This window comes from Palaemon carinicauda, chromosome 15, assembly GCF_036898095.1.
Source record: "Palaemon carinicauda isolate YSFRI2023 chromosome 15, ASM3689809v2, whole genome shotgun sequence".
In the NCBI taxonomy this organism is placed as follows: Eukaryota; Metazoa; Arthropoda; class Malacostraca; order Decapoda; family Palaemonidae; genus Palaemon; species Palaemon carinicauda.
The window spans coordinates 70,805,013-70,825,247 of record NC_090739.1 but is presented as its reverse complement, the minus strand read 5'-3'; the positions used below and the strand labels follow the sequence as shown (position 1 = coordinate 70,825,247).

The 20,235-nt window shown below is 41.8% G+C and overlaps 1 protein-coding gene across 6 annotated transcripts in view; it reads left to right on the top strand.

Moving 5' to 3' along the window:
* LOC137654660 (palmitoyl-protein thioesterase ABHD10, mitochondrial-like) overlaps positions 1 to 20,235 on the top strand; it is a 150,824-nt gene that overhangs the window by 48,396 nt on the left and 82,193 nt on the right. For all 6 annotated transcript variants that reach the window (XM_068388507.1, XM_068388502.1, XM_068388506.1 and 3 more), the window contains exons 4-5: positions 8,222 to 8,369; positions 18,600 to 18,890. In XM_068388507.1, coding sequence (XP_068244608.1) covers positions 8,222 to 8,369; positions 18,600 to 18,890 — 439 coding nt within the window. The remainder of the gene's footprint in view (positions 1 to 8,221; positions 8,370 to 18,599; positions 18,891 to 20,235) is intronic.

Below are 20,235 nucleotides of genomic sequence, written 5' to 3'. Positions count from 1 at the left end.
CATTCTGTTCCTGCAGGTCAATCTGATTCCTGCTCATCCTATGAAGTCTCGCCTGCACGAGAGTGTTTCTAACGGTCTCGCATGCGACCCCTGGGTTTTTCCCAGCGCGCTCCCTCTACTGAGGTGAGGCCTTATCCCACTGCACCAATGGGAGAAACCCCACCTCGAGCAGGAGAATTGTCTCGTGTTGGGGCGAGAAGAGCCCTCAGACTTTGTTGTTGGAGTCCTGTATCTCTCCTAGGAGGGAACCGAAGGACTCTAAGAGTCCCCCCAAGTAGAGCCTTTGGGGACGGGAGACTTTGCTGCCAGCTCTCCAGGGGGAGAGCAGCAAGAGTCAGAGCATGCCTTCTGGCAGATCTTGACTCTGATGAGGCCTCTCAGTGGGTTCAAGGACCCTAAGGTTCCTCCTCGTGAGTTCAAGGACACGGTCCTGGACCGAGTCTTTGGCACTCAGAAACCCGCTAAGGCCAGTGTGGTTTTGCCCTGGTCCCAAGGGGCAAAGAGTGCCTAGGGATAAGGTTGACGGCCAGCTCTCCGAGCTCAGCTCCTCCAGCCGTTCCACTACTGGCAACAAGCTCCTCCCACCTCCACCAGAGGAGGTATTTTGAGGTCATGGAGGAGTCTGGCTTAGCTCTTCCGTTGCACTCTGTGGAAGAGCTTGCCAATGGAGTCCCTCTTGAGAGACTCTCTAGCCGGCAAGTGACTTTCTCGGCGACAGAGATCCTAAGCCAGGAGAAGGTCCCGAAGTGCGCCATGCAGGCTACTTCTTGGCTGGACGTCTGGTTGGGGTCTCTTGGCATCCTGTTGTGATCCGAAGATCTGTCTAAAGAAAGCACCAGGAAGGCACTGGAGACCTTTCTCCTTTCGGGCACCCACACCATTGAGTTCTGGCCCACCAAGCCTCGAACTTGTGGACCAATTCGATCTTGAAAGGACGTGATCCGGTGGCAGAAAGGTTCCTTTCGAGGGTCCCGGCCTTCGAAGTCGGCAAGCTCAGACACTCTTCCCTTATGGGAAAGAGTCTGTTTGAGCCCAAAGATGTGGAACAGGAAGCTGAGAGGTGGAGGAAATCCAATCAGGACTCTCTCCTCCAAAGGGCTCTCACAACGAAGCCCTACAAACCTCCTGCACCTCAACAACCTCACCCGTCCAAGATGACGAAATTGGCAGTGGCAGCAAAGATGACGGTGTCCAAACAGCAGCCCTTTCCTGTCAAAGACAAGAAAGGCAAAAAGCCAGGGGTGGCAAGAATCCTAGAGGCAGTGGCCGAGGCCGCAAACGCTAGGATTGGCAATCCCCCTGCATGTCCACCAGTGGGGCGATGCTTACAAGTTGCGCATTCAGGTGGCAGCAACTCGGGGCCGATTCCTGGACGATTTCCGTAATCAGTCAGGGATATCACGTCCCGTTCACAACATCTCTACCTCCCCTGACAGCGAATCCAGTGTCGTTGAGCTCCTATGCCATGGGATCGGCAAAGGGGCTAGCCCTACGGGCAGAAGTCGAGACCATGCTAAAGAAAGATGCTCTCCAAGAGATCGTTGACGTTTCCCCAGGCTTCTTCAGTCGACTCTTTCTTGTAAAGAAGGCGTCTGGAGGCTGGAGACCAGTCATCAACCTCTCAGCTCTGTACAGGTTTGTCAAACAAACTCCGTTCAGCATGGAGACAGCAGACACGGTCAGACTTGCAGTGAGACCACAAGACTTTGTGTGTACACTGGATTAGAAGGACCCATACTCCCAGATCCCAATCCATCCGTCTTCAAGGAAGTACTTAAGATTCAGCCTAGACAACAAGATCTACCAGTTCAAGGTGCTGTGTTTCGGTCTCCACAGCACCACAGGTATTCACCAGAGTGTTCACCCTGATCTCTTCGTGCGCACTGGATCGGCATCCGTCTCCTCTGCTATCTGAACGACTGGCTGATCCTGTCAGACTCGGAGTCGACCCTTCTTCGACACCGGGACAAGCTTCTGAGACTTTGCCAAGATCTAGGGATCATGGTAAATCTCGAGAAGTCTTCTCTGCCTCCATCTCAGTGACTGGTATATCTAGGCATAATATTGGACACCAATCTCTACAAAGCCTTTCCATCAGACGACAGGATAGCAAGGCTGAGGAGGGTCGCAGATCCTTTCCTCAGACGAGAAGAACTCCCAGCCCAATCATGGTTAAATCTTCTCAGTCACCTTTCCTCCCTGGCCCGTCTAGTTCCAAATGGGCGCCTCAGGATGAGATCCCTGCAATGGCGGCCCAAGTCCCGGTGGAATCAAGGTCACGGTTCCCCGGACGTCATGGTCCCTATTAGTCCTGCGGAACGGACGGACCTTCAGTGGTGGGTGACAGAAGAAAACATCCGATAGGGAGTGGATCTTCTTGTCCTCCCCCTGGATTTGATGCTGTTCTCGGACGCCTCAAAAGAAGGGTGGGGGCCCCACGTCCTGAACCACAGGACCTCAGGCCTATGGTCAGAATCAGAAAAGTGCCTCCACATAAACCTGCAAGAGATGAAGGCCGTATTTCTGACACTTCAACAGTTCCAACAGTATCTGGCAATTCACTCCATGGTGGTGAGGAGCGACAACACCACGGTAGTGGCTTACATCAACAAACAGGGAGGTACCTTTTCACAACAGCTATCCCATCTTGCAGTAAAGATACTAAGATGGACCGAAGTCCACTCGTTTCCACTATCGGCTCACTTCATTTCGGGCAAAAGGAATGTGCTCGCCGTCAGTCTGAGCAGGGCATCCCAGATAGTGAGTACCGAGTGGTCTTTGGATCCTCTATTAGCCAACAAAGTCCTGACTTTGTGGGGCTCCCCGACGGTGGATACGTTCGCGACAGCCTTGAATTTCAAGCTTCCGCTGTACTACTCCCCAGTCCCGGACCCCAAGGCACTCTGGCAAGATGCCTTCCAACAACGGTGGGTCAACATCGGCGTTTACGCCTTTCCCCTGTTCTGTCTGATGAGAAGGGTGCTCAACAAGACCAGAATATCGGTCGACCTGTCAATGACGTAGCTCCGCTATGGCATCACGCAGAGTGGTTCCCGGACCTTCTGCAGCTCCTGATGGAACTCCCGAGAGAACTCCCTCCTCGACACGAGCTACTCAAACAACCACACTCCAACATCTCCCACAAAGCCATAGCATCGCTGCGGCTTCACGCCTGGAGACTATCCAACATCTCACAGAGAGAGGCTTTTTGCAACAAGTTACGGAAAGGATGTCTCAACACCTGCGAAAGTCATCCGCAGGAGTCTACCCTGGCGAAGTGGAAAGTCTTCTGTGGTTGGTGTCGTGGAAGGGGTATCTCTCCACTCGATGCCACTATTCCAGCAATAGCGGAGTTTCTCGTGTATTTGCGGGAAGAGATGCGCCTTTCAGTCTCGGCAGTGAAAGGCTATCACTCAGCCTTAAGTCTTGCCTTTAGGCTAAAAGAAATGGACATTTCCCCCTCGCTGGAACCACTCATACGAAGTTATGAACTTACCTGCCCTCAGTCGGAAGTGAGACCTCCTCCAGGGAGTGTGGTTCGAGTCCTCAGGTCTCTTAAGAGACCTCCGTCGAACCATTACGCCAGGCTTCTGATCGCCACCTGACTTGGAAGACGGTGTTCCTACTTGCTTTGGCCTCGGCCAAGCGAGTCAGCGAACTTCATGGTCTCTCGTATGACATCGCCCATTCAAGGGGATGGGTAAAGGTAACGTTCAGGTTCGTCCTTGAGTTTGTGGCTAAGACTCGAAAAGCAGAAGGGCCGGACCCCCGGTTCGACTATTTCCGGATTTCGAATCTCCGTTCTGTAACAGATGACCCAGACCATCTACTGTGCCCAGTAGGGAGTCTGAGGCTCTATCTTAAGAGAACAGCTGAAATTCGTCCTCGAGTGCAAGCATTGTTTGTGAGAACAGGAAGGACGAAGAGGAGGGTCACTAAGAACACTATCTCAGCATGGATTCGCAGGGTCATCCACCATTCCCTGAATTCAGACCCTCCTCCGTCACGTCCCCCTAGAGCACATGCTGTCAGAGGCATCGCTACGTCCCTGGCATTCAAGAGAAACTACTCGGTGACGCAGGTTCTACAAGCAGGGGTGTGGAAGGGTCAAACGACCTTCACAGCCCACTACCTGCAGGACGTGACCCACAGGAGGCTCGATACGTTCTCCATCGGCCCTGTGTTGGCTGCACAACAGCTGGTTTAAACCTCAGGCTCCTTAATGGACAAGCAGCAGAAGGTTGAGGGCATTGTTACCCAGTGTTAGTCTGCATGAATGAAAAAGATATGCCTGGCCCTTATTCTTTTCTTCATCCTCCCCTCTCTTGGGGAAAGCAGCATCCTGGGTTCTCTGCACAGCTGACCTCAAACCACTGCAGGTAAACCATGCTTCCTTGTGTTCCTAGTATTAAGATAATACTGTCGCGTCCCCCATACCCTTACGAGGTGGTATTGGGAACGTCCTAACCTAGAATTCCATCTAATGGACTCCAGGTCAACTTCCTAGGACGAGTCACACTTCATTCCTTCACACACACGCTTACGTAGGGCGCGGTCCTTGCAGAGCAAGGTACTTGCGAGGTTCAGGGACTCCTTATCTCGAGTTCTACACACTCAGATACTGAGTCCCCGGGCAAAGGCCAAAAAGCCAGTAACATCTGGGACTTACCACCCTTCCTAAGGGTTAGGTCACCCTATTTAAATAGCGTGGTTTGTATTTCAGTTACGGAACAAATGACAAATTCGTAGATAATTTGTATTTTTCGTAACCATACAAACCTTAGCTATTTAATCAAGCTTGCCCCCCAGCCCTGTCCCCCGGGAAGTCCTACCTCTAAGCAAAGTGAACTAGTTCACCAGTGTGTGAAGGGGGAGGGATAGCTAGCTACCCCTCCCCTATAGCGAGGGGCTAGTAAACCCTCGTTAAAATTCTAATGGCTCGCCATTTCAGCTACGCCGAAACTAATACCCTATTTAAATAGCTAAGGTTTGTATGGTTAGGAAAAATACAAATTATCTACGAATTTGTCATCTTTAAGCAGTGCACGATATTAAAGTGGCTCCTCCAAAATTCACGCAAAGTTAAGTTGGTGCTTTGCGTGACATTGAAGCACTGCTTAAATAAGTGCTTGGTGTACAGCTTCTTAAAATTAGAGATGATTTGCTGGTCCATGGGCTGGAGGATAGGGGTGGTATTCGGTGGAAGATGCAACACTTTGATGAATTTGTATTCGTCGATGATATCATCTTCGAGTCCGGCGGGGTGAGCGGGTCCATTGTCCAAACAAAGCAAGCACTTCAAAGGCAAATTCCTCTCCTGAAGGTACTTCTTGACTGCAGGGCCAAAAACTACGTTTACCCATTCCACAAAGATATGCCTAGTAACCTAAGCCTTAGAATTAGAATGCCATAGAACATGTAGCAGGTCTTTATTAATTCTATGTGCTTTAAATGCCCTAGGGTTTTCGGAATGGTAAACTAATAAAGGCTTCAATTTGCAGTTCCCGCTGGCGTTGGCACAAAGCGCAAGAGTCAACCGATCCTTCATTGGCTTATGTCCAGGCATTTTCTTCTCTTCGGCGGTAATGTACGTTCGACTAGGCATCTTTTTCCAAAACAGACCGGTTTCATCACAGTTGAACACCTGCTGTTCTACGTAGCCTTCCTCCGCCACGATGTTTGAACTTTTAAACAAAGTCTTTAGCAGCCTTGGTGTCCAAACTCTAACCTTCTCCATGCCGAACAATTGAATGAATCCCAGTCCATTTCCTAAATTTCTCGAACCAACCTCGAGACGCCTTGAATTCCTCCGTCGTAGGATCGGCTGAACTCTCCCCCGCGTCACCCCCAGAGCCCGCCGCCTTCAAGTCACTGTAGATAGCGCTGGCTCTCACAAATGATCGTTTCAGTGATCGTATCGCCAACAATCTCCTTGTCCTTGATCCATATTAACAAAAGGCGTTCCAGCTCTTCAAGGGTAGGGCTACGACGTTTGGAAATAATAGTGACCCCCTTCGAAGGGTTCACTGCTTTAATGGCTGCCCTCTGTTTTATGATCGTCGAGATCGTAGACATAGTCCGGCCATATTGTTTAGCCAGATCGCTAACACGTACACTTCGCTAACACGTACACCTCGCTCATGCTTTTCTATTATTTCTTGCTTTAGTTCTAATGAAAGCATTCTCTTCCTTTTCTCACCACTACTACGACTTCCTGAACCGAAACTAAGCTTTTTAGGACCCATGATTACGAAACACAGAAAACAACACGTAAAAAAGGAAGATAAAAAACACTGTTAATAACTGAGCGAATAGAGAACAACCACACGATGCGCACGAGATGAGAGGACTGATCAAGGTGACGCTCGATTGGTGTCCCTCCGATGTGCTGCCGTCTAGCGGCGTCAACAACAAACCACGGTTGACGCTTTCGAGAAAATTCCACACGTACGCGTATTGTTTACTTTGTATGTTGGAGCAACACTTCGTGTGTCGAGACAGAAATTTGGTCGAATTTTACTTCGGATGTTGGAAAATTTGTATGTTAGGACATTCGTATGTAGAGGTTCCACTGTACGTTGTTAGTCAAGGAATTGTTTCATGTGGTGAGGTGGTGAGCACCTGTTCAATCAGCTCTTATCTTTCAGTGTTGTTGGTGTGGTATAGTTGCTCACTAGGTTTGGTTTATTGTATCAGAATTTTTTTATGTATGATTCTCTTCAGATTCTAGTTTAGTGCTACCCTAGTCTTTACAAGACTCATCTTTACAGTATAAGTAAAATGTGATCCTTTGATTTGGGTTTGATATAGTGGTAAAGTATGTAATTAGAGGAATGTAAAGGTTTGTCTGAGGTGAGATCTTAGCTTTTATTAAGGATAAAGAGAAAAGAGAGGTTTACGCTTGGAAGCATTATGAACCGCTATGTCAAACCTCTTGATTGCGATTTGACTCTTTTGACAGTTTTCCTTCTCGGTCTTGCCTCTGTTAAGAGGGTCAGCGAGTTGCTTGGTCTATCTCGTCCATAAATTTGTACCTTTTTTTGCTTTTGGCTGTGATCAGCTGATCTTAAGCTGCCACTTTTGAGAGTAAGCGCACATACAAATAACAAACAGTATCATTTATATAATTTCTTTACTTCAAAACATTTTCATAATGAATATTACAACAATATGTTATAGCTTATCATAGTTTTCATGCGGCTGCACTGTAGTGATAGTAATTTACATATATTACAGTAATATACTGTATTCTATGGTATCAGTGAGTGTTGTTAGTGTACTTTTACATAGGGTGGTGTAGTGCTGATTTTCATGTTATGAGTCATTGTACCACATACTGAAGCTGGGTTGATGATATATTGCACAATTACCTCTGAAAAGTAATATGAACTGAAATACTGTAATAGAAACTAAATGAAAACAATGTAGTGCAGTACTGTACATTCAGTTACCTAGGGTTTTATCAACTGTGTATAGGTAGTGGTCTTTTTGAAGGGGTGTTATGAGTTGACCCACAGTAGGGCACTAAGTATTCATGTATTTTAACTTCACGGGTGTCTCTGTTAACTAACCTCCGTGATTTAATGTTTGTATTTACGCCATGCCATCGTTTAATTTTGGGTGATTGGGAGATGCTATCTAAGCTCTACTTTGATGAGAATTAGTGCCAGGATTATTACTGCTTTCTTTCTTATGTTTAACATTCCTATCTTTCGTGCTAGTCTACCAACTACTATCTTCCGTTTGATTAGAAGTTTGAGAATAATGATTTGTACAAGAAGCAGAAATCAATTGCAGGTCAGCAGTGCTTAGGTATACCTTATTATTATTTCATTTAAGGTAAAGTCTGGATTTGTTAATACAGGATAACATACCTGGTATTGGGGCTGCTTTTATAGCAAATTGGGGAAAAAATTACCAACTGTAAAGCACTAAATTATGACGCGAAAGGGAAAGAATGAGTTGTCCCTGAGGATGACTTGATCAATGTTACATGAGGTAAAGGAAACATCTTGGGCCAGTTCCCACTGTTTTTTCAGGTGAGATGACATGGTAATACTGTATTTGCTTTTCCTGGATAGGGAAGAAACCAGTGATAAATTTAATTGGTTTTATTTACAGGTATTCTAATTTTGTGAATCTTGTTCATAGCCTATGATTTAGAGATACATGGGGAAATATTAGATTTTTTAAGAAAATCCTGTTCATTTTTCATACTCAGATATGATGCTACAGCACTTGGAGAATCTAAAGGCACAATTGAACTAAAGGATGCCCGCTTCTCACATTGGCTTCAAGATGCGGAAGAAGTACTTTTGTATCTGACAGAAGGCCCACAGTTAGTGATTGGCTCTTCAATGGGTGCATGGGTAAGTGTAATTGTATGGTTTGATTCTGTGCTATACCTATTTCATGATTTGCAATGTTCTATTATATATTTTTTTTTTCAAATTTCCCCTTTGTTCCAACGCGATATACAAACCTCGTAATCATTTAATATAGGAGTGGTGAGGCCGCGCACACCACTCCTATATTAAATGGTTGAAGGGTTTGTATAGCTAGGAAAAATACAATTTAAGACAAATTGTCATTTTTTAAGTGTAGCATATCCTCTAGAATGAGCTTTATGGTTGTCAAGTTTTGCTTAAAATATTTTTTTTTTTTAGGCAACATTTCAATATCAAAGTTTCTCTCATGTGTTCATGCAAAATAGAAAACTATTATTTATTATTGTAGCCCTGATCAAAGATGGGGAATATATCATATTAGATATTAAAACAAGCACTAAGATTTTCAAAAGATGGGCAAGAGGGCTGTGTCTCACATACTTTTATTTCTCAATCTGTCATCATCATATGTGTTAGTTTATTCTCTTCACTTTACCATGCATTTTCATCTGTATGCATCTTAAGTCATAATTCAGTTACAGTCTACCCTAAAGGATCACGACTCAGCCCCATTAAAACAATATGATTGATTTAATAGAATTTTTAATGTATAAGTATGGGCTTTTAGCAGTATTTTTCTCATCATTGTGGATCATAGGAACCTGATCATTACTTAATAATTTGGTGTTATTTTGTAACCTATGGTGAGCCCCTTCCCTCAAATCCAAAACTATCACTCCCCAAATGAACATACAATATATACACTACATGTACCAAATATGCACTCATAAGCAAGATTAGCTAACACAATATATTCTTGTCTGTTGGTATTTCTGGGCAAATTTTACGCTTTTGGCCTGTTTAGTTATCGTCTCTGACACTTTTTACATCTTTCAGTATAATCATAATGTAAAAATTGTATATAATGTATACTGAATAAATGAGCAGATAAAGAAATGAGAGGAACATACTTGCAGCAAATGTTTATTTATGAATACCAAGTGATTTATAAGAAAATGAGTACAGTAATCTATTCCTCAGGGAATCAGAAAATGGTAGAATTACTGTATAAGGGATAGTAATGTGAAGAAAAAGAAAATAAATAATTACCATACCAGGAGTATTGGAGGGTTACGTTCGAGACCGAATGTGCTTTTGTAAATATATAAAAAGAACTTTTCAGTGATGAAACAATTTATTTCTATTCCAAAGTTATTTGAAATATGAAATATAATGCTCTCCTAACTAAAAATGCAATAATGTGAATTTCCAAAATTCTAAGCCTGAGGTCGTAAGTTTCGTTCCTTAACATGTGAAAATTTGATTATTCTCCTTGAGGCCTGTGGAATCCTTGAAGTAGTATTTTTGGGTATTTGTAGGATTCACTGGTATAGAAGAGCAAATGCAGTAGCACATTCATAATAAAACAGATTAATGGACCTTTACTAAACTTATCATGGAGCTATTAGTAGACACGACTTCAAAACACATCAATATAACAGAAGTCTCACCAACCAGGCTCTTCTTAGAAGAGAGCTCTTCAAACAAAGGTTCCAAAACTGTAGTAAGTGTACACCTGGGTGTACATTAAAGGATTTTATAGAATATGCATTCCTTTACCTGAAATCCACTTTCATCAACCCCTGTATATTACTGTACATGCTGTATAACAAATTAATTACACAAAAATTTAATGTAAAAGTACCGAGCCCCACTATCTTCGTATGTTTATACAAACATCTCCTCCATTAAAATAGGGAATTACCTCAGCAAAGCTAAAATGAGCTTGGAAATCTTTATTAACAAGGTAGTTTATGACAGTTGGTGAGCGAGGGTGAAGAGCCCTGCCCACTCTCCTGTCAAGGAGTCTTCACTTTTGTCTTTGGTCACAGTGAGTACAGATGTACTGTTGGGTTGTGCCCGAGATGGTTTAATCTTTTTCCTGTGCTTTTTTAGTTTGAATTGTGCATGTTGGTAGTTTTTAGTTTGAAAGATCTATGTTGGCTTCATGTCATTTATGAAACAAAGCATGAATGTGCATGTGGGTGAAAGAGTGAAAACTGCATCGGTTCATGGCTAAAGTGGCAATAGATCCACACTCACGCCATGCATTCTTAGAGGTATTGTTGTTTGCAGTTACCATATACCCATGTGCTGAGTGTAGATCATGGTCTCTTATTAATTAGCCACAATATATTTTGAGGAGGATGGAAGACTAAGTCATCTCTTCTGTCATTCTTGGCAATGCCCAAAACAATACTGAAGAGACTCTAAAGTATTTTGCTCTCCCCATCGAGTTCACTGGTTGCTGAAGCTTTAGGAGCATAAAGAACTCAGATCTACATCATGGAGTTTTTTTCAGGTTTGATGGAGTGTGAGGGGATTGCCACACTCCAGCAGGAGCTTTAATGTCATTTATGTAGATCGCTATCAATGAGTTTGACCTATGGAAAGATTTTCTTTCTTTAGTTAATTTAGATAGGCTCTTCACAGTATGTCCTTTTTGAGGAAGCTAGTAGCTAAGACTACTTGACCTTGAATGTCTCCAATGCTAGCGACCCCAGTGGTGATTCCCACAATGAGTCCAAAGCTAAAGAAGACTTTCTATGCTGAAAGGGCCAGTTGTGAAACCATTGAAGGGCGTGTGAAAACTTCAGTGCCAAAACCATTGAAAGGTGTGAGAAAGATCCAGTGATGGTGAACACTGTGCTAGTCGGCCCCTGTGCTCATCATCCTTCTGTGTTAGTCACCACTGTGCCCGTGGCCCTGTGACAAGCCCTTGTGTATGTGTTACTATTGTTAATGATGGTGCTTATTGCTTCCCCTGTAACAGTTTCCACCAGTGTCATGGTTCCTCTTGAAGCAACCCATGTGGTTTCTCCCCTTGGAGGGGCATCATCTTTGATGGTCGCTCAAACCTACAACTTCTCTGTCTGCAAAGCCTTAGGGAAAAGTTGGTAAGAGGAAGAACGAGTTTGCTCTCTCGTGTTTAAACTCTTACTCCACCTCCTCTTATGATCCTGATCTTTTTTTCATTTGAAAAAGTCAAAGAATTCCAGGAAGGCCATTCATAGAAAGCCCCATAGAGTTTTTAATGTCACCACCTTTTTTTTTTTTTGGGGGAGGGGGTTGGCTGGTTCCCAGCCATGGGCCCAGGGTTGCAACCTTGGCTGGCCTTGTGGCAGGATGTTGCAAAAACAACCCTCCCACACCCTTGATCACTCTAGCAGACAATTGCCTCCTCAACACAAACTTTCCCCTTACGTTATCAGCAGCGGGACTCTTGGACAAAAAGGACATAAAAACAAAACATAACCTTAAAACTATATTCTCAAAAACTAACACTTAAAACTAGAATCAACTGCATCCAAAAACTTAACACTAAATATACAATAAACACCATTCAAATAAACCAAAAAATCTATCAAAACTTAACATTAACCGCACACCACCAACACCAAAATATGTAAGTACAGTGAACCCTCGCTACTTCGCGGTTCGACCATCGCGGATTCACCACTTCGCGGGTTTTTTCCATAACCCATATATATATACATATCGCGGATTTTCCGGAAATTTCGAAAATACCGCAATATCTGAAGACCCCAAATACGATATTTCGTTACCTGTAATTCCATTAATACTGTAATTAGTAATATCTGCTCTTACTGATTGTTCATTGCATTACATATGACATATAATTAAGCACAGAAAGAAATAAAACACGAAAAGAGAATGTGATCATACGATAATTCAGTACTGTATACAGTACGTAGTAAAATTAAATCGAACATGAAACGCAAATCAGATGCAGTCATACCATATTAGAATGGTGTAAGGCTGCTGTTGGCTACTACTGTACTGTACATTACTACAAATGTAATGGAAGTGCTTCTTTTCCATGAATCTTTTGTATGTATACGTACGTAGTACTGCATCCAATAATATTCTTTGTTGCAAAAATCCCATTTCGAATAAGCGTACGAGAGAGAGAGAGAGAGAGAGACACACACACACATCCTACAACAAAAGCGTAAAATAGCGTACGTAAAGCTATTATTATTATTATTGTTGTTGTTATTAAAATTATTATTGTTATTATTATTATTATTATTATCATTATTATTATTATTATTATTACAGTATCATTATTTATTATTATTATTACTGTACAGTATACTGTACGCAGGGTATCTTGTACTTTGAATTGGGTTGTGATTGGTTCAAGCGCTGATAGATGACGAATCAGAACCCAAGTTTTGTAATCTAGCCTCTGATTGGTGTTTTAACCGCTTCTCCAACCCGCAGCATCTCTTTCCGCGGTCACTTTGTCTCCCGCTGTATCGCTGTGTTGACGTTGTTAATTGTGAACTTTAATCTGTGCTGTGCGTGACTGTTTTAAGTTGAACTTTTTGTTGAACTTTCTGTTAAACCCTACTGTACAATGCCTCCCAAGCCTTCTGCTTCTACTAAGGCTGGTAGTGAGCCTAAACAGCACCGAAAGATGATGACGATTGCTGAGAAGGTGACGCTTCTCGATACTATGTTAAAAGACAGTAGAAGTTACGCGGCCGCAGACCTCGAAGACCTGACGAAATCGGGCAGTGAAGACAGTGAAACACAGGAAGAGATCCAAGAAAATGTCGAAGAAACGGTCTTAACATTAGAACGGCTTGCCAAGCTCTGCAAGCTTGCGAATGAGGTGAAAGAAATGTCGCAAGAGTTGGACGAGGATATGGTTCGTTCTGTACAATTCTGCACCAAGATCGATGAACACATGGCTCCTTACAGGATGCTCTTGCGAAAAAAGAAGCAGCGGCAGCAACTTCCGATCACAATGCCCTCAGAAGAAATTGAAGAAGTGTCTCAGGAAGAAGTTGAAGAGGTGTCCCAGGAAAAGACACCTCCGTCTGAAGAGACGTAAAATACTATTATTGGCTGCACAGTAGAAGACATCATCAGCTTCATCATCATCATTTCTACTGTGCAGCAAATTCATCGCCATCATCATTCAAGTTTTTCTTGAACCTCTTTCGTGGTGAGTACAGTAACAATCTTTATTTTTTACTTTAATATTCTAACATTTTAATATTTGTGCCTGTTTTATAGTTTAGTACTGTATGCATTAAGTTAAAGGGAAGGTTTTAAAAGTCTGAAGAGTATACATGTTGTAACCTATCATATTTTTTTGTTTAAAATTTACATTTACGTACGTAAAACAATCTCTCTCTCTCTCTCTCTCTCTCTCTCTCTCTCTCTCTCTCTCTCTCTCTCTCTCTCTCTCTCTCTCTCTCGTAAATTGGTTTCCTGCTTTGCTACTTACAGTATGTACTGTATGATTTTATATAGATACGGTAAATAATATTTGTAATAACATATTTTGTAAATGCTTTTACTGTAAATATCATTATTTATCACTTTCTTCATGCGCGTTAAATGCCTTCTTTGTTCTGAGCGTGGTTGTTTACTGAGCGTACTTTATGACGCCGTCGTTTCAGGCGGCGTCATAAAGAAAAACATTTCATTTGGAAGTCCTAAGAAAAATTAAGTAAAACATTGGTAATAACAAAATCAACATACTGTATACATCAATATAATCGATGCAAAAACTAACCTATACATATATGTGTACACTAAATGAGTTTGTTTCTTCATTATGATCAGAGATAAACGTAAACAAAACATTGGTTGCCATTTTTTATCGTGCTTTTTAGCGTGTTTAGGAAACGCATGATATAAAATCGCCTTTAATATTTGTGCCTGTTTTAGTTTAGGGTACTGTAGTACATGCATTAAGTGTTCTGTACATTAAAGGGTAGTTTGTTAACAGTACTACGTACAAGGGAAGGTTTTAAAAGTCCGAATATACATGTTAAATAAATAGGTAAATATGGTGTCAATACTTTGCGGATTTTCACCTATCGCGGCCGGGTTTGGAACCTATCTACCGCGATAAACGAGGGTTCACTGTATATATATATATTTTATAGACACCAATACAGTCGTCCACACACTGCCAACTGTCTTTAACGGCAAACTACCACAGCTTTGTGGTTAACAATACACTGTGTGGCCAATTTGCCATAGCTGCCTCCCTAATTGTGGTCGTAATCATCATCATCATCAATAACAGCAATCAAAGGAGGAATCACGGCCTGCAAAAATATGTAATAACTTCCACACTGGTAAAAATATATAATAATCCAGCTTTCAAATTACACAGAACTGACGCTTACTGCAGTCAAAAAAGCCATTCACCCAAGACATTTACCACTGTCGTAACCTAGCTAAAAACATAAACAAACAATCTCATTTATACCAACAGTCTTTCTCACAACAAACAATCGATACTCTCTCTCTCTCTCTCTCTCTCTCTCTCTCTCTCTCTCTCTCTCTCTCTCTCTCTCTCTCTCTCTCTCTCTCTCTCTCTCTCTCTCTCTCTCTCTCTCTCTCTCAAAAAATAAAAATAAGACAAAAATGCACTCTTTTTGTTATGCTGGCTGATTGGCTGGATTGACTACCCATGTAACCATGCTGCTCAAAGATGTATGGCCCTGTGCTGTCCCATGTTCTCTTTCCATTGGGCCGGCTGATCCTTGGGGGCTAGGAACATGGCCCAGAGCCTCAGCCCTTTGGGGCCAATGGCCAGGGAGCTGACATGATTACCCCAGTAGCAGGCTTGCCAGAAATGTATAACATACACTCTTTCCTTTGGTCAGCTGGACTATCTCCTTCACATTTCTACCCGGACAGGGGAACGCTGCTCCCATCTCCATTAATGATACTTTAGTGTCCCATGTGGAGAATTTATCACTTGTCAATAAAGTCTTTGAGCAGTGAAGAGCAGGCAGTTAGCATTGGGTTGGGGGCTCAAGACCACAGAGTCAAGGCTTTCACTCCATCACAATCAACAGAGGAAAAGGTACTTTTTGCTTCTTTTGTCTCAGGTTTGATCGGTGCCAGAGATATTTCTTTCCCTGTTGACAACCATTTAGTCCACCATTGGCTGCAGTTAATATTGCTGATTCTATCCTTGGGACAGAACGCTTATATTCAGTGGAGGGGCAGTAGATCTGAGCAGCCTTTTGAGCCTTCATACCTTGTAAGAGATAAGGATGATCAGGATTCCCTTGACCTGAAGGTATTAGACCTTGGTCCAGTACCATCAGAAGTAGGGAACCCACAGCTAAAGTATTCCTTTGTGGAGCTTCTTGCACTCATTCTTGAGAATAATGAAAGGGGTGAATCAGCTTCAGGTAGCACCTTGAACATTGATTGGCTCTTGGTGCCCCACTAGGTTTGAGATCTTCTTTGCCCCTGAATTGAGTTGATGATTAGGTCTGTGGATCTGAACACTCTCTCACTAACAAGGTCACCCCCCACTCCATGCTTTCGAGGGAGCCATGGTTCTATATGCCTGAGTCTTTTGCTTTCTCATGTCTTTGGGTTGACCTGTCAGTGAGAGACTTAGATCAGAAGGCACATTCCTCTTGACTAATGAGTCGGCAGCCATGTGGACGTCTGCCATTGCCACCCTCTAAGCAGTCTCGTGGCTCGACCAATAGTCTGGTACTGTGACATATTTCGTTAAAACAGCGTGGTTAATATCTCTTGGCACTGGAGAAGTACAGGAGGCTTATTAACACCAGGCAGCAAAATAATGGGTCAATTTGGTTTTGAAGAAGAGGGACATGCTGGTGTTTCAATTTTCAAAATATGTTGGTCCTGAAGAAGGACTGTCACATTAAAATGCTTTGGTGTGGGATCCTTATCACTCTTGGTGAGGGGTCATGTGTAGGTGGTGAGAGAAATGGAGACCTGCTTTGCAGGACTTCCTGATATATCATACAGTCTCCTTCAAGGGCTCTGGCACTTCGAAGACATCTTCTGATAGATCATTGGGTGTGGCCATGCCTGCAGGATTGGTTTGGATGATGGTTACCATATCCTTCTCTACTCCCCAATCAGGACCATCTGCAACTTTCTACACTCTGGAGGATCCTGCACATGCACAGCGCTTTGCAGTCTCCCAACCTGACCAGTTCAGGAAGGGAGGCAGGGGAGAGGTAGAGTGAAATGCATGTATTAGAGTAACCCCTCTCCTCCTGCTGCAATTAGGATGTCTGATATGCCATTGTGAAACATGTCAGAGTAATATGTACTGATTGTCCTTCCGGATGGGTATTTATTACCTTTTCTGGACTGTAGGCCTGCTCCTATCTTATAACATATAGCTTTCGTAACTATCCTACAACATCACTGAAAGCCCTTGTATTGTTGCAGTGGTCTAAAGGATGTTGGTGAAGATTGTGCTCGAAAATATTCAAGATGGATTTTTGGGCTTCTGCAGTTTACTCCTCTAGGTGGAGAAGTCACCTGGAGGCAGGAAACTGGTCTTCAACTTCTCCCTTGAACCAGTTTGTACAGTAATCATATTCAGGAAGGAAACAGTTTGAACTGTATTTAGTTCCATAAGAGAAGGAGATCTATATTTCCTGATATAAGGATGGTTATATCCAGGTTCCCATTCTCCAGTCCTTTCAGAAGTCCCTCCGCTTCCTCCTTAATGGAGCAGTGCATCGTCTCTTGTTGTGCCCAAGAGCTCTTCCAGTATATCCATTTCCTGTTATTGGTATACATGTGGGTTGGAGACCTGCTGACCAAAACCTGAGTTATATCAAGTGATTCTGAATCTGCTTTACAGAACTAATTTTTTGGCCAGATCATGTTCCTGTTGAAAGATAATCACATCGAAGTGGACTCGGGGGGGGATATTTTTAGGCTAATAATAAATATGAGAATTCTTTTCTCTGTGGGGTAAAGGAGAGCTGTCATTGTGTTGTCATTTATGTCTAAGTAGTAACTCACTTTAACTATTCTAGTCGATCAGAATAGCCAGATCCTGGCAGTTCAGAATGTAGGTACTAAGTTGTCCATGAATTTCTGTTGGTTTCAAGTCCATCACGATTCTGTAGAAGAATCTTGAATACAGTGATACCTCTCGATATGAGAGCTTGAGTAAATGAAAAATTCATGGTACGAAAAGAGGTATGAAGAATTTTTTGCCTCATATTACGAAAAACCCTTCATGATACGAAACAAGATTCGCCTGGCCGCCGAGAAAATAATTTTAAAATTCCCACTCCGCAAAACTGTAAACTCGCTAGCGTTGCTCTGCTCTCCCATTGATTATCTCCCTACCCTGGTGCTAGTTACCACCGTAAGATCCTGCTCTCCTATTGGGCAGTATTTTTTCCATCATGCATCTAGGTATCAGCGTTCCTCGACCCTTTTGTTTTGGCAGTACTATCCTTCACATTGAATTCGTGTTGGTGACTTCTCTTTCATACTTAATAGTTATTCTGTTGCTTTATTCAACTCGTACAGTATTAGCCATGGGTCATAAGAGTGTTGCTGATGTTCAAGGAAAGAAGAGTATGCTTTCTATGGAGATGAAGCATCAGATAATCAAGAAATATGATGTTGTTATGCGGTTAAGTAAGATCGCTAAGGAATATGGCCGAAATCAGTCAACATTGCGTTGTTTGTAAATTCAAGTTTTATTGTTTTCTGCCATTTCTTAATGTGTTTCTTAAAATCTAGTTTTATGTTTTCTGTCACTTTTTAATGTTTTCTGCGGTTTGTCTTCCTTCTCTGCCTCCACTTTTGCTTTCAAACATCGCCTCACTCGAAAGCTATTAACGGCCAGGTTAAGTATTGAATGATTGAAATGTACAATATTTGGTTTTATTTCATTGTGGCTAAGAAAGTATAGCTTTATTATAAAATTCAATGTCATGTTTTTGTGTTGCTTGGAACGATTTAGGCGATTTACATGTAAACTGCCCTTTTTATACGAAAAAATCATGATACGAAATCCACTCTGGAACGAATTCACTCAGTATTTAGAAATATTACTTGTACCTCCATAATCTGATTCTGTTCTTTTTAACACAATCAGCAATTTGAACTGATACACAAGTCAATAAAATAGTTTGAAAGATAATTATATAGTAAATTTTGGCAGTGTTATCCTACAATACTTCAAATATTTTTCTAAATCTACACACTATATCCAGCGGCTTAAATGATTATCAAGTTTTAAGTGATGTTTCATGTGTCCTAATTTCTGTTTATTCAACAAGGTTAGTAGACAATTTTTTTGTAAAGTCCCTGTATGTTAATAATAAGGTCTATTCTACTGTATTTCAGATTGCTGCTTGTTTAGCAAGAAAACATCCAAAAAAGTTTGGAAAATTGTTATTAATGGCTCCATCAATAAATTTTTCAAACTACTATTTGGAGCGAATGAGAAGTCGTGCACCGTCAGTTCTTGTAGAGATCTTAGATAAAGGTGGTCATTATGAATATAATGATCCAAAGTATGGGGCTTATCCTTTGTCCTTCCGTGTATTTGAAGAAATGATGCCCTACGAGTTGGATCTAGACCAAGAAGGCGGTTATCCGATCAAATGTCCTGTTCGCATCATTCATGGCACACAGGTATGTTTTTTTTCTATAGTTTTGCTTATCATAAGTAGAATAAGTAAGTATGTTTTCATAAACATTTTATTACTGTTTGAGGTAATCTTTTCAGCATAGCAGGTGTATGCACTTATTGCTTATCTTATAATGTGTTAGCTTTATTCTGTATTGTATTTTGCTTTCTTATTGTGTAATAGCTACCCATTTATCTATATAGGTGCTGCTCATACATTAATAAGTAACTAGAATATATGCATATTGGTCTGGTGCTTTAGTTGTCATTTGTTTTTATCTGCATGGCTTGAAGCATTGGAAGAGCTATTAGTGACACACACACACACACACACACACACACACACACACACACACACACACACACACACACACACACACACACACTCTCTCTCTCTCTCTCTCTCTCTCTCTCTCTCTCTCTCTCTCTCTCTCTCTCTCTCTCTCTCTCTCTCTCTGTGTTTATGTAATTACTGAACCAATTACTCAGCCCAACATTTACTTAATTACTGAATCAATGATTCACACACCAATGCAAGAGGTTTTGGGAGAATATTTGATACCTAATGATATAAAATGTTCTAGCATGACTGGTGGGTGTATATTTATATGCAAGGGAATACTCAAATTTTATTGACTGTGAATTGAAAACAGAACAGGGAATACTGTGAGTCGTAATAAACCAACTTAAAAAGCATCTCTGTGTATAGGACATGATATACAAGTACATCCCATCAGCTTGTGAAAAATAGAAAAACCGCAATCTAACCAATGTACAGTTGTAATTAGAACCGGATCATTTCAATTAAACTTCCTCGAATTCTGACTAAAATAGAATATAAAAGAAAGTTTTTTGCTGTGAAATATGTAAAACCCTTTTGTTCCTGCAGAAATAAATAAAGGGATCATGTAAACAGCATCCTCTCTCAGTAACTGTTATTTTCATTTTGATTTCTCTTTCTTCTTGAACTAAGCCTCGACCAGCGGCATTTATATATTGTGGTGAAATGTTTGTTTGCACACCACTTCTCTTTCCATACCTTGTCAGGAATATTAGAAGCATGCCTTCAAAAGTGTCTCACCCCTCCTACCAGGAAAAATACAGAACTTGTGTGTCAAAAAGACTTGGAAAGAACAAAGGAGTTGGTTCAGTTATCAAAACTGTTATGCAAAACTCTATACCAACAACTTTCTTTTGGTATTAACACTTACGACACTGAAAGTATTTACAGTAGTAATGAAATACCCCTTACATTTAAAAAAAATGAGTGCTCAAAAAGATAGTAACAGTTGATGAAACAAGAAATATGATTTTTTCATGGAGTGTGAAAATAATAAAAGAGATGCCATG